Raw genomic sequence first — 17,494 nt, 5'->3', positions numbered from 1 at the left:
TAATAATCCTCAAAGTATGATATGACACAGACAAACGTGATATGAGTTGTCATGAATGCATTGGTCTGAGATATCCTGCTTGAGTTACTCAGATAAAATTCAGTGATTTGCTTCACATACCAAACTAGTTAATAGAATTGAAACGAAAACATAAGTTTCTTCATCCTCTGACTTCCAGATTATATGACTCATCCAAGATTCACAAGACTGATATTCCTCTGAGATCGATAGTTGATCTAATAATCTCAGCTACTTATTTATATTTATTATCCAACATCTTGCTGGATTATTAAAAATAACTATGTTGGGAATTCTGATTGTTTCATCAGATCTGACATCTTTGCAAATTTAAATATAGTCTTTCACACAGGTGCATCTGTAGATGAAGTATTGAGTCTTATCGAAGACATCTTACCATATATTGGAAGAATGTTCAAGCTCTGCCTTTAATCCAACTTCTTTAAATGGAATAACTATTCTTATAAGCAAGTTTTTGGTGCCTTGCCATAGAGAGCTCCTTATCTCTTCCCGCAGATCTCATCATAGAAAATTTTGAAAAACATTCTTTCTCAAGTTGACCCTACTTTCTGGGTTGGCATATTGACATCTTTATTATAGTTTGGAAACATGATGTATATGATATAAATAACTTTTTTCATTCTCTCAATTTGTTCCATCCAAAACTTTTTTATTGCTGGTAGTGATATCAAGTTAGTTCAAGATATGAGTGTATGTGGGATCAGAAATATAAAGTGACCACCACCTGCTGTTGAGCAGGATAAAAACGAATATCTCATCAAAAAGAAAAATGCATACTAAAATTGTGAAAAAAATCACTCGAACAACTCTCAGATTTGAACTATAGACTCAAATATATAAATATTATTGAAGAAACTATGAAAACAACTTTGGAGACAGAGCAGAAAAATTTAAAGAAAATATTGATTCATCCAGGAAAGCATGTGGCAAGTTCTTGTCAAAAATCAAAACTTCACAGGATGTTAAAAAAGCAGTCCATTAAAAGAATAATTATATTGAAAATTTCTGACAAGTAAGTCAGCATGTGCACTTAGAGAAAACAAAGAAAAATGCAAGTAAACAAAGTAGCTAAGACTTCAGGAGGATTATAGAGATAAATATCATGAAGGCATAAAAATGTTTTAAGAAAACTGGAGGAAAGATAATCAAAAAGGAATCAAAGATCATAAAGGAATATATGAGAACTGAAGATAAAGATATTTTAGCTATTTTGAATAAGGTAATGTTTTTAATCAACCACACCAAACATTTGAAAGGTTTCAAAACTTGTTTCATATTGCTGCATACAGGCAAATGATAAATACTAGAAAATATCCAGTAGGAAAATGATGAGGAGGACAAAATAGTACTTGAGTTAGATAAAATCATCAGAAACATGGATTATGGAAAAGCAGCTAGAGTATAGATGATATTTGATATGAAATGACACATCTCTTTTAAAAAGGATTTTCTCTCTGTGTCTTCCATTTTTCACCTTTTCTTCTAATTTCTGTTTTGAATTTTCATATACTGAAGACACAGAAATTTCACAATTCTCTCCCTGCTGTTTCTTTTCCGTCTTCCTAACAGCTTAATACTTAATGACATCCATTAATGTTCTTTTCACTGCAACACTTTATTTTTTTTTTTTTTTTTTTTTTTTAAGTCTTGCAGTGGATACACTGTGTGATCCAGAAGACCTACTCAAATCCCAAATTAATGGATTGGAGTTGTTCTTCTTTGTAACACTTTTTTTAGCATGAAAATTATACTGAAAAACCCAGGTTCATATCCAGTCTGGGAAACAAAGAACTTTAAGAAGCTTTTCAGCTGAAGAAGAATTAGCCAGTCCCATCCCTAGAAACAGGTTTTTCATTCCTACAAAACACACACACACACACACACACACACACACACACACACACACACACACACACACACACACACACACACACACACACACACCATGTAGAGAATACAAGCTTCAATAACACAGCAGACTGTGTAAATGCAGTAATTGGGTTTATACAAAGTCAAGTTTTTTGTCATGGTAGGCATTCACTCTTTCTTTCACTTTAATATATTAGGGAATTATGTGCAAGCATACCAGAGAATAGGTGACCAAAAGTTGGTGAACAACAAGTCGCATTTGGGCCAAATAATAATGGCTGGATCACTGACCTCAAACTCAAAATAAGCAAATGATAATACAAAGAGGAAAACTGTTCAAAACACTAAACTTTCATGTATATGATGTTAATGAAACCTTGTACAGAGAAAGCATAACTTCTACATAAATTGCAAATAGAATTGAAAGATTTACATCAAGACAGTTTGGTGTGCAGTCAAGTATAAGGTTAGGGTACATATTATCCCTACTCTTGTCATCATGTATATGGATCACATTATGAAGGATGGCTTTAGACTTGATGTGAAAATTTGTTACATTTATAACTAAATTGTTATAAAAAGATAAAAACATGGCCAATGCCATCTGCATTCTCAGTGTAAAACAGGTAAAATATTTAAGACGTTAGGCACATATTAACTATGAAAATAGATAACGATAATAAGCAAAGCTGGTGTTTGCAGAGGGGTTGAATAAATTTAACATATTTACTTGAATATAACTCTCACTTTTTTCCCCAAAATTAAAGTTAAAAAATCATGGTGTGAGATATATGCAGAGATTTTCAGAAACTAAAGTTTTTCAGAAAAAAATAAATTGACATTCATAATTAAATTCTCAATATTCATTATAATCTATATTTGTTCACATTATTTATAAAATGAATGCATTTAAATTTTAATTATCAGCGTTATTTATGCGATCAGCAGCTCACCTTCATCACGTGACATATTTGAATCTTTAGCAACAATGCTTAAATTAAATCTATGATTAAATTAAAACAGTTTCATTATTTCTTGTCCTTTTATTGTTTAGGAATCATGTGATCTTTGGGTTTATCATAACTTTCAGTTTAAAACTATCACTGTAACTCAAACGTTTCTCCATATTTCAAGCAAATATTACCAGTAATTTTATAACACTTGAGATACGTTATGAACAATCCATCACAAATGAGAAATGAAAGTGGAGCGCAAAACAGACAGCAATGGTAGAGATAGCACAGCTATAAAGACGTGCACATGATTGGTGCAGTATTAACAAAAGATTGCACAAATCAGAACAACAAAGGTTGTTGTTCTGATTTGTGAGCTGATGGTTGTTGAGTTGAAATGCTGATTCTCTTCAACCAAATTCCAAAATATCTGAAACTACCATAATAAATTTAGTTTAATCCTTTACCCAAGTGTAGGCAAACAAAGTTTGCACCTGAAGTAGTTCAGGACTGAGGGAACTCGTAGCAAAGATGGAGCAAGCTCTCATCACTTCTTGTCTCAGTATCTCCCATAATGCAAAGCACATTTCCTTGCAGACATGTATAATGCTATGCATTAAGGGAAGGGCCACTACCCAGACTGGTTTCGACCTTTATTGAGGTCTTGTCAGTGGAAAGCAGACCCTGAAGTGGTGATACTAAGGCAGAAGCAATGGAGAGGTCATATTTACTTATACGAGTTGCCAAAAGGTGTAACACCTTATTATTAATTTACTCTGGATTTAGAGAAAGATGTTGGAAGTTTATTTTCCAAGTGGAAAATAAACTTCCAAGACTATAATCAATTTAGTTTAATCCTTTACCCAAGTGTAGGCAAACAAAGTTTGCACCTGAAGTAGTTCAGGACTGAGGCAACTCATAGCAAAGGTGGACCAAGCTCACATCACTCCTTGTCTCAGTATCTCCCATAATGCAAAGCACAATGAGAGCTTGGTCCACCTTTGCTATGAGTTGCCTCAGTCCTGAACTACTTCAGGTGCAAACTTTGTTTGCCTACACTTGAGTAAAGGATTGAACTAAATTTATTATAGTCTAACCAAGTGGAAAATAAACTTCCAACATCTTTCTCTAAATCCAGAGTAAATTAATAATAAGGTGGTACACCTTTTGGCAACTCACATAAGTAAATATGACCTCTCCATTGCTTCTGCCTTAGTATGACCACTTTTGGGTCTGCCTCCCACTGACAAGACCTTTTTTACATTTTTTATCTTATAGAAATTTCTAACCGTTAAAATGTAGAAATTTTTAAAGAGAAAAAATTTAGACAATTCTGAAGAAGCTAGTGATGAAAAATTAGAATCTCATACCAAATTTCAAAACACAAATACAAAAAAGGTTCATCTTTACAATGAAAATTACTTATCAATGGGCTTTACATTGACTGGTGATCTAGATTGTCCTCTTCCACTGTGTCTCGTCTGTGGCAAACAACTTTCAAATACAGCAATGGCTCCAGCAAAATTGAAAAGACATTTCATGAAAAATCACAATGATATGGAAAATAAAAGTGCTTATTATTTTAAAACGCTATTGCAATCTCAAAAGAAACAGAGTGCAGTTTTTATGAATAAATTCAGTGTCAGTGAAAAGGCTCAGGAAGCAAATTATTTGGTAGCAGAAATTATTGCACAGAAAAGGAAAAGTCACACAGTTGGTGGTGAGAACCTAATAATGCTAGCATGTAAAATTATAGTGGGTAAAATGCTGGGACAAGATGCAGTACGAGAGATTGAAAATATTCCACTTTCAAACAGTACGATAAGTCGATGTATACATGATATGTCAAATGATGTCGAGAAGGTTTTGTGTGATAAACTGAAAAATAGCAGTTTTTCCATCCAAGTTGATGAGTCATCAGATTTTACCAATAACTGTTACATTGTAGCTTTTGTAAGATTTGTTAATGAGGGTGAAATTCAAGAAAACTTTCTCTGTTGTAAAGAATTACCTAAGACAAGCAGAGGAATAGATATATTCAATATTTTATCCTCATATCTGAAAACAAAAGGTCTTTCTTGGAAGAACTGTATTGGCATCTGTACTGATGGTGCTCCATAAGAGGTTTTGTTTCTCATGTAAAAGAAGAAAATGCTGATGTTGTCTCAACACACTGTTTTATTCATAGAGAAGTGTTGATGTCAAAATCTCTTGGAGATCAAGTTTTTGATGATGCCACAAAAATGGTCAACTTCATTAAACAAAGGCCAGTTCACTTCAGAATGTTTAAAAATCTGTGTGAAAACCTGGACAAAGAGCATAGAAATCCTTTGCTCTATACAGAAATCCGGTGGCTAAGTAGAGGAAATTGGAATATTTCCTCTACTTAGAAAAGATGAATTGCAAAAATATTTTCAAGAAAATAATAAACAAGATTTTGCCAAGTGTTTTGAAGATCAAAAGTGGGTGCATATTGCTAGCCTATTTAGCTGACATTTTTCATTACATTAATATGCTGAACAAGTCACTGCCAAGGCCCTGGAGAAAATATATTAACTTCAAGTGACAAGATTCTTGGATTTAAAAGAAGGCTGAATCTTTGGAAAAATCATGTTGCAAAAGGGAATCTTGATATGTTTTAATTACTGGTGAGGCTTAAAAGTAAAGAAGGATATCATCAAATTTCAAGTCTTATTGTAACCCACCTGTAAGAACTGATGATAAAAATCGAACATTGTTTTCCGTCCCTTCTCACCCAAACACAAATGTATGATTGGGTGAGAGATCCATACTCAGAATCTTCTGCTCATCCTGAGAACTTGACTTTAAGAGAAGAGGAAGAACTTTGTGGGCTGCAATCTGATCATACATTCAAGATGAATGTACGATCTGATTTTACTGACCTATCCCTGGACAAGTTCTGGATTTCTGTTAAAGAAGAGTATCCTACTATTCATAGGAAAGCAATAAATATATTGCTGCAGTTTTCAACGTCTTACATGTATGAGCAAGCTTTTTCTTGTTTGATAAGTATTAAGAGCAAAGACAGAAATCGTCTCCTTTCTGTTCAAGATGAAATCTGTGTTTGTTTATTTAAAATCCGACCCCGAATTAAGTATTTTTGTACCAAAAGACAAGCACAGGTTTCACATTAGAAAATTAAACTTTATTATTCATATTTGTTTCAAAAATAACAATTCTTTGGCACATATTTTTGTTTATATGACATTTTACTTTGATTTATCTTATTATTTTGAAAATTACAAATAAAAGATAAAGTTATTATAGCACTTTTGTTTTCCTCGTGATCTTTAAATTCATAAATAATAAAGAAAGATACTATAATAATTATACTATAACAATGATATATAATAATTATTATGTAAGGGTTCTCTACAACATGGATATTATTTCAAGGCTTCTGCAAGGGCAAAAAGGTTGAGAAACGCTGCCCTAGTCTGTTCAAAATTCCTCACCAGTATGATCCAAGTCATGATTTTCCAAAAATTGTGCCAAGGCATTCCAAGAAAAACAACATATAAATGGCTTCAGTCAGAAACTCCAGCTTTATTCACAGCCTACGTTGAAGCCAACAATGCTCATAAAACAACCATTCTTAATAGAGCTAATTCTGACTTTGAAAGGACTAAATGTAGAAAACTCATCACCTTCATCAGTCATGCCTCTCAAAAGCCGTTGGGTGCAGCTTTTGTTCATTTGTATATGCCATCTCTCACCCAGATGGTAGTACTGCATCATCACCTAAAAATAAAGCTGATCTCTTGGCATAATTCTTCTCTTCCATCTTTATCATGTTCTGGCTACTATATCTATGATATAGTAGCCAGAACATGATAGATTTACTGATGGAGTGCTGCCACATCCCTCCACCAACGATTCACTGAAAAAATCAAAAGTTCATATATAGGAGTAGGGTTTCCTTATAGAAAGATACTACTGTTAGGACCAGCTTCCCACAACACAGTCTTGCTTGACACTGTTTGTCAGTGTTAATATTTTTATGTATCCCTTTTACCAAATCTCACTAGGACTTGCATGTGTGATTGATCTTTCAAATCATACTGTATTTATTGTTTTCTTAGTGTCAGCTTGTTGGAAGTTTTTCCACTTTGTTATACTATAAATTAAAGATACCAAAAAATTATATACTTGGTTTAATCCTTTATCCAAGTGTAAGCAAACAAAATTTGCACCTGAAGTAACTTCAGGACTGGGCAACTCGTATATATATATGACTTCACTTGCCTTGGTATCCCATAATGCAAAGCACATATCTTTACAGACATGTATAATGCTATGCATTATGGGAAGTGTCACTACCCAGACTGGTTTTGATCTTTATTGAAGCCTCGTCAGGGAGAACCAGACCCAGAAGTGATACCAAAGTTGAAGTACTGCAGAAGTCATATTTTCATATGCCTTATTACTAAAATACTCTGAATTAGAGATAGATGGTGGAAGTTTTTCCACTTGGTTGTACTATAAATTAAAGATATCAAGAAATTATATACTTGGTTTAATCCTCTATCCAAGTGTAAGCAAGCAAAGTTTGCACCTGAGGTAACTTCAGACTGGGCAACTTGTATATAGAAGCTCTGAAAATATGACTTCTGCAGTACTTCAACCTTGGTATCGCTTTTGGGTCTAGCCCACTGATGAGACCTGAACAAAGGTCAAAACTGGTCTGGGTAGTAACCCTTCCCACAATGCAGAGCATTATACATGTCTGTAAGGATATGTGCTTTGCATTATGGGATAGCAAGGCAAGTGATGAGAAGTCATGAGCTTCTATATACAAGTTGCCCAGTCCTGAAGTTAGTTCAGGTGCAAACTTTGTTTGCTTACTCTTGGATAAAGGATTAAACCAAGTATATAATTTCTTGGTATCTTTAATTTTTAGTGTCAGCTTATATCTTAGTTAAAATATGGATCATTAAAAGAAGATTAAAAGTCATGTCTTTGCAATTATAGATACCAATTATTAATATTTTTCTGTAAAAGAGTGTGGTGCTTGCAAATGAGTCTAGATTTTGTGGTTTCTGGATTTATTTTAGAACTAGGACTACCAAATTTACTTATAGCTTCTTATAACTTAAAGCAGCATGGACTTAATTGGCCTCTCTTTCACCAACACATACCAATCAAACTCTTGTAGAGGGTGCCAGGTGATAAGGACTTAGACAACAAAATCTGGCTTTACAGCTTCTTCTTGTCATAACTTAAAGCTCTGTAAGGATCCAGCAAAACTTACAGACCTAGTTGGAAGTAGAACACTTAATTTCAGTACTAGCTAAAAATTTGTATTCTATTTGACCATGTATTTGGAAACGTACATTTCCAAACATAATAAAAAGTCTTGTTTTCATTGGTATACTACCCAGATCATGATTTTATTGTTGATATGATTGGCAGCTATCATGTAGCTTCCCTCCACCCTGCTGTATGGTAATATCCTTTCACATCTGTTGCCATGACAATTCAGCCACTATAACAGTTTTATTCAATATGACCATTGTGCTAGCAGGTTAAGTTAAAAATAAGTGAATCTATGTTTAGTGAATTAACAACATTGGGGTTTGGTTTGGAGGTGGATAGTGTGTGAGACTGTGGTTCATTAGTCCAGGCTGAAAGTAACATTGCTATTATTTAGTCCAGGCTGAAAGTAACATTGCTATTATTTTGTTACTATGTGCATCTATTCTAAATTATTCTTGTTACTATTTACCTCAGTACTTAAGATATTACTTAAGTACTGAAACTCCCCATAACATTTGCAGATTTTTTTTATGTGAATCCCATAAAGGTTGTCAAGTTATTATACATCTTTTAGTACTGTGACCTTCATTATTACCTAAACATGAATAACTATAGTATTATCATATTTCTAATATATCTGATTAAGTGATGATGCAAGGCATTCTGATTTTTTTTTTTTAATCAGTGCAAGAGATTGCATTATTTGTGGAAAGTAAAATTCTAATGATAATAAACAGCAAATTTAATCATAATAATGGAAAGAAATTGCCATGCCTTGTCCGACATTTAGTTTGAATTATATTTGATCATAAGTTGTTGATAACAGCAAGCAGACCTTACTGAATGTGTGTGTGTGTATATGTATATATATTTTGTTCCAGATACCTAAACAGTATCCAGAGTCAGGAATAACTCACTATATGTTTGAATCCCAAGAATAGCTATGGTGTGTGTGTGTGTGTGTATATATATATGTGTGTGTGTATATATATATATATGTTACTTTCTAACATGAATGCAAAAAAGTAAAATATGAAAAGATAAATGAAATTGCTGATCTACAGAAAGAAATGTTCTGTAAAGGAAATGTAAATAGAAATAGTGAAATAAAGTTTTCATTACTGCATTTCACAGTATATGCAAAATGTTTTAGAAACTCTACACATGGTAATTCTGGTGTAGCACAGATCAGTTTTAACATTCTGGCACTGAAATAAGTTTCATTTAAATTCTCTACTAGTGTATATAGCAAATCATTGGCTTTTTTTCCCCACTTGCATTTAATGGTTTAATATTTTTAAGCAGTCATATATGTGCATAAATTATGTAAATAAAGCATTTATCAAATTGGCAATGCTTATCTGTTCACCTGAAGACAAGCTCTCTCCTTTTTCACATCCACAAGTATGTGAAGTGCCCTGTACTTGGTGCCTGGTTTACTATGGACAGACAGGAAGATCTGTTAACAGCTGCCTCTGAGAACATAAGAAATATATTTCATACTTTGTTATGGCAAGTCAGGACTAGTAGACCATGCCTTGACACCCCCCTTCACACTGGATGGAAGAAAACAAAAGTGCTACACACAAATCATTACGAGTTAGGTTGTTTTTGGAATTTCCTCCTCTTATGGTGCTATCTTCTATCAAGGGTCAGCAACCATCTTTGCAAACAAACTAAACTACATTCTTGTGTTAATTTGAGCAGTTGTACGCTCGATTTCCTGTCCACGTCTTGATATTGTAAAACCAAGATATTCTTTTCTTCTTCTAGCTCCTTTACCATCAATTCTTTAACCAAAATAGTTTGTAGAAGTAGGTATTTGCCATTTCTCATGATGTGACCAAAATATGATGTTTTTTGTTTCTTGATTTTTGTATGGGATCTTTGACTTTGCCAGTGGATTTTAAGACATCTGCTTTAAAACGTTCTCCACCCCTCAACAAGCATGACTGTAACAGTTTACCAAAAATCTGAGAGACAGTCATTTTAAGATTGAATTAATTATTACTCCTCTGTCTCTCTCTCTCTCTTTCAGTATACAACAGAATGTGGACACCTTTGGTTTCAGTAATGAAATACCATGAGCTGGCATAATGAAAAGGAATATAAAATGGAAGAGCACTCACGTAAAAAAAACTATTAATGTAGAATTTTCAATTAAGTATCACAGAACATTCTAAAAAAGCACCACCTGAGTAGTTAATGTAAATAACTAAATAAGGTCAATAATTTTCTAACTTTTTTAAAAAAAAATTGCTATAGAATCTGTATTAATTGCTAAAATTTTTCAACACTCTTCTATGCATTTCATCAATTTCTTATCAATGTGTTTTTAATGCCTTTCATGATAATTTCAAGCATAAGCTTGATTCACTTGTAAGCCATTCCAGAACTAGTACTCATGGCTGTGATACAGATAGATACAGCAGTATTTTTGACTATCCACTAACACAAGGTAAACTTTGTTTTATCAAAAAGATGTGATTTTGCCATTTCTCCCAATGAGATCTTTCTAAGCAGTAAATACACAATGAAAAAGTTGGTCCTTGTTGGGGATCTAAATAGCAGAGTAGGAAATGATTGTCAGACATACAAAAATATTTTGGGAAAATTTGGAGAAAAGAGCAAAGCTAATAATAATGGCAAATATCTGTTGGATTTCTGCTCAGGACATGAACTGGTTATTACTAACACAATGTTCCAACATAAAAATGTGCACAAATTCACATGGAGAGAAGAGGCAAGGAATAAGAAAAGTCTCATTGACTATGTTATTGTTGAGAGTGATGTTTTCTCACTGGTGCAGACCAGTGTACAGCAGATTTAAAATTGGAAGTGATCACCATTTAGTCTTGAGCAGGATAAAATTGATTTTCATATTGAAACTAAGAACATGTAAGAAAGTTTTAAAGCAAATAAAAGTTAAGTGGCTCTCAGATGCAAACTTGTAGACTAAAATACACAAACATTATTCCAAAAAAAAAAAAATATGAAAGAGTTTGAGAACAAGAACCAAACCTTGAATATTCAGTAGTAGGCCCTGAAGAAAACATTAATTGATCCTGGCAGAGAGATATGTGGTGAGGTTGTCTGCAAGGATAGAAAAATCAGAACTCCATGGTAGACAAAGTAAGTTAAAGAGGCAGTGAAGGAAAATAAAAAAACATATCAAAAGTTCCTGGAAAATAAGTCAACTTGTGCTCTTAGAGAATATATAGACATGCCACCTCAAAATCCTACTTGTCACAAAAAATGTACTCACCCAAAATTCCTTACTTTTATTCCTGGGGAGGAACAAGCAGTTCAATATAGTTATTCTGGTTTTGTGACCACATGTTTATTAAAGAAAACTGTTTTAAAAACAATTTTCTTTAATAAACGTGGTCACAAAACCGGAATAACTATATTGAATTCCTTACCTTTATCTCAGTAAGAGTTCCATAAACTGATCAGTGGTGCTGTTGCATCTGTTTTTTTTTTTTTTAATTAAAATATTATTTTTTATTAAATAAAAAAAAAAATGTTTTTTCTGAGCCACAGCTATTCACCACAGGCAAGCATATTTGTTGAGCCCTGCACATCAGCAATGACTAAAAACAGGTTGCATGCAGCCCAAAATGCCATAGAGGAATAATGGTCCACAGAGCAAAACAGGACAGAATTAGATGCCTGGAGTAGAAGATACTGTGAAGTATTATAAATGGACCAGCTATATTAGGACAAAATTAAGCACTGTACTAACAGAAAGAAAGGTCACCAAAGAGCACGATAGCAGAGATGAACTACAAAGTTTTGACATGAGATTATTATTATACGCTCGCCTCCACGGAGTCTGAAGACTAATCGCGGGAGACCCAATCTGTCATACTTTCCTTGAACCCATTAACAGAAAAAACACTAACAACTGACTCTGGCAACCCATTCCACTCTCCAAGCTTAAAATTTAGTCCTCACACTCCTATTCAAATTCCAGGGATGACCCCTTGTTCTGGTCCCTCTAGCCAAATGCTGAAACATTTTCCCTGCATCTATCCTATAAAATCTTTTAAGCAAACTTAAATGATTTTATCATATCCCCTCTTTTTCTCCTATCAACCAACTTCTGCAATCCACACACTTCAATCTATCCTCATAGGGCACATTCCACAAGCCACTCACCTCTGAATCCTCTCTACATCCTCCAAGAAACCCAGACTTGAGCACAGTAATCCAGATGTGGGCATATCAAGGCTTTATACAGAGGAATTACAACTTCTTTATCTCTTGTTAATGTGTTCTTCACTAGCCAAGTAATCTTATGTGCTACCTTAGCAATACGTGCTCTAAACTGCTCCTAAATCTCTAGCTTCATCTATTTTCTGATGTAGAGTACCATCACTGTGATAAACAGCTTGTAATATATATATCCCAAAGTGCATAACTTTACATTTCTTGGCATTAAACTAACACCAATTAACTTTTGCCCATAATGACAGCCTATTTAAATCGTCCTGCAAGCTCTCCGCATCATCAGCAAACAAACAACTGAATATTTCCTTTCAGGTTATTTCCTATATCATTTATATATAAATGATGGTGGACATTAGCTAAAGATAACTAGAAAGTTAAGATCTAATATCCAGCAATGCATGGAAAGAGGCTGAAGAAATCTTTTGAGGGCAAATTCTATATTTACTATGATCTGAGGAATTAGGATTTTTTTTTTCAGAGCAGGTGTGTTATCTCTTTTTACAAATGTTTCAGTAGCTGATACACTAGTTCTAAAATTTCCTTCCAATTTTTGCAAACTTTTAAGCACCATGGTAAATCATATTTTAGATGGAACAACCAGCACTTCAAATTGTGAAGGTGCCGCAATGGACTCCTCTTTTACCTCCTATTGCTAACTTATTCATGGAATCTTTTGAAACTTTGGCGTTAAAAATTCGTCCCCCACCCACTGCAAAATATGGAAGATATATCCAGCCTAGAAAACACTAGAGAGCAGACTGAGCTGCTGCTTTCCTTTCCTGCCTGAAATTCCTCTATTTCCAAATTTATATTATCTGTGACTTTCATTCTATCTTTGTTTATGCTGCAGCCCACACATGGTTTTTATTTGCTTATAGACCTTGTGGCCTTTTAATGTGGAAGTGACAAAAAAAAAAAAAAACTTTTATACATACATGCCTCAAAGGTGGCTATAAGGAGTTTTATGATCTCCATTTAAGCCAAGAGATGGCAAAACTGACATTATGCCTTTCCCACTCCATTCTTTACGAAGGATGAAGTAATCTATTAGAGGTCACTCATTCATTCCAACTATACTTACATGAGAGGAGAAGAGACAAAACTGCTATAGTTTTGTCTCTTCTCAAATCATGTGTTTCCCAATTTTGAGATAATTTCTCATGCAAAAATCTTTGTTCCATTGCATACTTTATAAGTATCATTCATAATAAAACACTTTAATTGGTTCCTTTCCAAACCAAGGCAGTCTCCTTTTAAGCCCCCCCCCCCCCCCCACTTAATTTCATCACTATCCATAATATCTGCTAACTCTTCAATTTTACATGTGTCAATATGTTTAACATTAATATGTATAATAAAGGCTTAAGTGTTGTTCATTATCCATAATAAAGCTTAACTAACACCAAGAGGAAAAAGCATACTAGAAAGCTTTGCAACATACCACCTTAAACTGTAACGAAGGAACACATCACTGTATTTCTTCGTATTTATTAGACATTTATCCATGCTCTGGATACTCCTTCACATTGGATCAGATGGAGAAAAACATCTTTATTACATGGAAGTCGTTACAGATCTGAGAAGCTATTCTTAGCATCAGCTTTGAAGCACTCTCCCAACCTCAACAAGTATGGATGCATTAACTTACCAAAGATCTTGGAGACTGTCATCATTTTAAGACCTAATAGCCAGGCTTCTCTGAATTAACCTTGTAATTATCCGACCCATAGAGGATGCTATGTATGGATATTAGGTGTCAGTTACATAAATTGTTTCTGCAATTACTTGGTTTAGTGCTCTGTGCCTGTCACATTTATCATTGTGTTCTAAAGATGCTGAGTAGAAAACCAGCAAAATATTAGTGAGTATAATAAATGTATTTTTTCCTCTTGGTGTTAGTTATATCGTTAAGCTTAATTATGGATGTTAACAGTAGTATTCTCAGTTTCCTTTCCACTCTACACATCCCACTTTGAGTGCTTTGTTTCTTTTTAGCTATTAATAAATCCACTGCCATTTTGATGGGTCTCTTCACAGGTTCAGTTTTTCCCCAATGAATCTTTATCCATCAGTCATCCCTTAGTACTTTTGCCACTCCCTCATGTATCCTATTTGTTGAAGCAAATATTTTAGAAGTAATCTGTTACATAATCTTTTCTTTTCCAAATCGTGCATGCTAATAGATTAAGAGGAAACAATTATTTATTTAACATATGGCTCACACATGAAAAGTTACATTACATTAATCCTTAATATATATGGACATAGTACTAGACATGTACAATAAGAAGACATAATACAGTCATAAAAAAGACAGATGTTGAGAGTTTATTTTTCACTTGGTTAGACTATAATAAGTTTAGTTTAATCCTTTATCCACGTGTGAGCAAACAAAGTTTGCACCTGAAAGTATCTTCATGACTGGAGTAAAGGTAGTACAACACCGGGCAATTTGTTGCAAAGGTGGAGAAAACTCTCATCACTCCTATCTCAGTATCTCCCATAATGCAAAGCACATTTCCTTGCGGATATGTGTAATGCTATGCATTAAGGCAAGGGCCACTACCCATACCGGTTTTGACCTTTATTGAGGTCTCGTCAGAGGGAGCCAGGCCCAGTACTACCTTACCCCAGTCCTGAAGATACTTTCAGGCGCAAACTTTGTTTGCTCATACTTGGATAAAGGATTAAACTAAACTTATTATAGTCTAACCAAGTGAAAAATAAACTTTCAACATCTTTCTCTGAATCCGGAGTAATTCAATAATAAGGTTGTACACCCTTTGGCAACCCCTATAGGTTGTGATGACCTCTCATTGTTTCTGCCTTGGTATTTCCACTACTGGGCCTGGCTCCCACTGATGAGACCTCAATAAAGGTAAAAACCGGTATGGGTAGTGGCCCTTGCCTTACACATATCTGCAAGGAGATGTGCTTTGCATTATGGGAGATACTGAGATAGGAGTGATGAGAGCTTTCTCCACCTTTGCAACGAGTTGCCTGGTGTTGTACTACCTTACCCCAGTCCTGAAGATACTTTCAGGTGCAAAGTTTGTTTGCTCACACTTGGATAAAGGATTAAACTAAACTTATCATAAAAGAGACACTCAAGAAGAGGCCACAACTGAATGTCTAGGTTGATTATCCAGTCAACTGCACTTGGCGTAGCATGGATGAAGTCTGAACAGGTTTCCACTATGCATGTTGGACACATTCTTCTGTAATATGATTAATTGTCTGGTGGGATGATTCACAGTCATGCCCCATTTGTAAAGGTGGTCTGCCATGGTTGGTGCAGATTCGGTTAAGGGGAGACCAAGTTTTCTGAGGTAGGTCAAAACCCGAAGGTATCTGTGTTGGGTCCACTAATTCATGGAAGACCCCTGCTGAATTGTTACACCAGGACTCTTTCCACTTCTTCATGTTGAAACTTGTCTCTGCAAGATTTTTTGCTGTTAAGATTGGAGGGTGCCTCGATTTTAGCCTGTTTATTCTAGGAGTGGGATGTCTTCGTGAATTTGGAAGATTTTGGATTTCTATGAGTTTGCTGTATTCATGTAGAAGAAAGTTGGATCTGCAGATATGTCGAAGCAGAATGTTGCTTAGCAGTGAAAGCTAGTAGGTTGGGGTTGATTTTATAGTTCCAGAAATAAGGCACATAGTGGAGTTAAGCTGAGCATCAACTAAATACACATGGGCGCTGTTCAGCCATACGGATGAGCAGTATTCAGCTGTAGAGTAAACGAGGCCAAGAGCAGCAAAGCGTTGTTGCTGAGGCACACCAAGTTGTTTCACATAGTTTTTGCAGTATATTGCTTCTTGTTTTCAGCTTAGATGTGGTTTAAAAGATAGTGTTCTATCCAGAGTGATGCCCAGATATTTTGGGAATCTGTTGTAGCATAGGAGTTTGTGGTTAAAGTAGACCATGAGTTCTTTGTTAGCCTGGTTATTGTTCAGGTGGAAGCATAAAACTTCTGTTTTGCTAGGATTTGGGCATAATCTCCATTTGTTGAAGTATTCATCTAGGACTGCAAGGTCGTTTGTTAGTGTATTTCCCATTGTAGTGGTTAGAGCAATGTCATCAGCATAGCAAAACTTCTTGGAGGCTGGATTAGATCTGCGATGTATAAGTTAAAAAGGAGGGGAGCCAGAACTGACCCCTGTGGTAGTCCATTATCCAGTGTTCTTTGTTTACTTTTGTTCTCGTCCATACACACTTGGAACAGGCAGTTGCTTGGCATGTTATTCATTAGTTTTGCTATTGTTTTGCATGGGACTGCCCCGAAGCAACTTGCAGACTGCGCCATGCCTCCACTCTATCATAAGCTGCAGTAAGATCTACAAAAGCTACAGCTGTTTTCCAGCATTGTTGGTAGCCTGCCTCTATATGTGTGTGGTGAGTAACAGAACCTGATCACAGAGAAAATGATGATAGGCCTTGATGTTGAAAGTTTTCACTTGGTTAAACTATGAATTCAAAACCAAGAAATTATATTCTTTGGTTTCATCCTTTATCCAAGTGTAAGCAAACAAAGCTTGCATGAAGTCACTTCATGATTGGGTTACTTGTACATAGGCTAATACTTCACATCATTGCCTTAGTATCCCATAATGCAATGCACATTATGGACATAATGTGCATTGCATTATATCCATATACTTGTATATGGAAATGGACTTCTGCATTACTTCAACCTTGGTATCACTTCTGGGTCTGGCTCCCACTGATGAGACCTCAATAAAGGTCGAAACCTGTCTGGGTAGCGGACCTTTCCAGGGCATTATACATATCTGTAAGGATTACATGCATTGCATTATGGGATACTAAGGCAAGTGATATGTTGTCATTAGCCTCTATATACAAGTACTCCAGTTGGAAGTGACTTCGTATGCAAACTAACTTTGTTTGCTTACACTTGAATAAAAGATGAAACCAAGAATTTAATTTATAGTATAACCAAGTGAATAAAGCTTTCAACATCTCTCTAGAGTATTTTAGTAATAAGGTGTGACACCTTTTAACTACTTGTATATGGAAATATGACTTCTGCATTATTTCGACCTTGGTATCACTTTTCTCTCAACATTGGTCCAGTACCCATCACAAAAGGATGAAACAGATG

At 34.8% G+C, this 17,494-nt stretch overlaps 1 protein-coding gene across 1 annotated transcript in view; it reads left to right on the top strand.

The window, feature by feature from the left end:
• Positions 1-9,264, top strand: part of ND-ASHI (NADH:ubiquinone oxidoreductase subunit ASHI) — a 57,962-nt gene extending 48,698 nt beyond the window's left edge. Inside the window, exon 5 of the mRNA XM_090405571.1 lies at positions 9,020-9,264. Coding sequence (XP_090261697.1) covers positions 9,020-9,079 — 60 coding nt within the window. The 3' untranslated portion in view covers positions 9,080-9,264. The remainder of the gene's footprint in view (positions 1-9,019) is intronic.
• The last annotated feature ends 8,230 nt before the right edge of the window (positions 9,265-17,494 follow it).

Source organism: Typopeltis vanoorti, chromosome 2 (genome assembly GCF_054136105.1).
Source record: "Typopeltis vanoorti isolate ZY-2024b chromosome 2, IOZ_Tvanoo_1.0, whole genome shotgun sequence".
Taxonomy (NCBI): domain Eukaryota; kingdom Metazoa; phylum Arthropoda; class Arachnida; order Uropygi; family Thelyphonidae; genus Typopeltis; species Typopeltis vanoorti.
The sequence above is the reverse complement of the archived record's forward strand: the minus strand, read 5'-3'. Positions and strand labels throughout refer to the sequence as shown.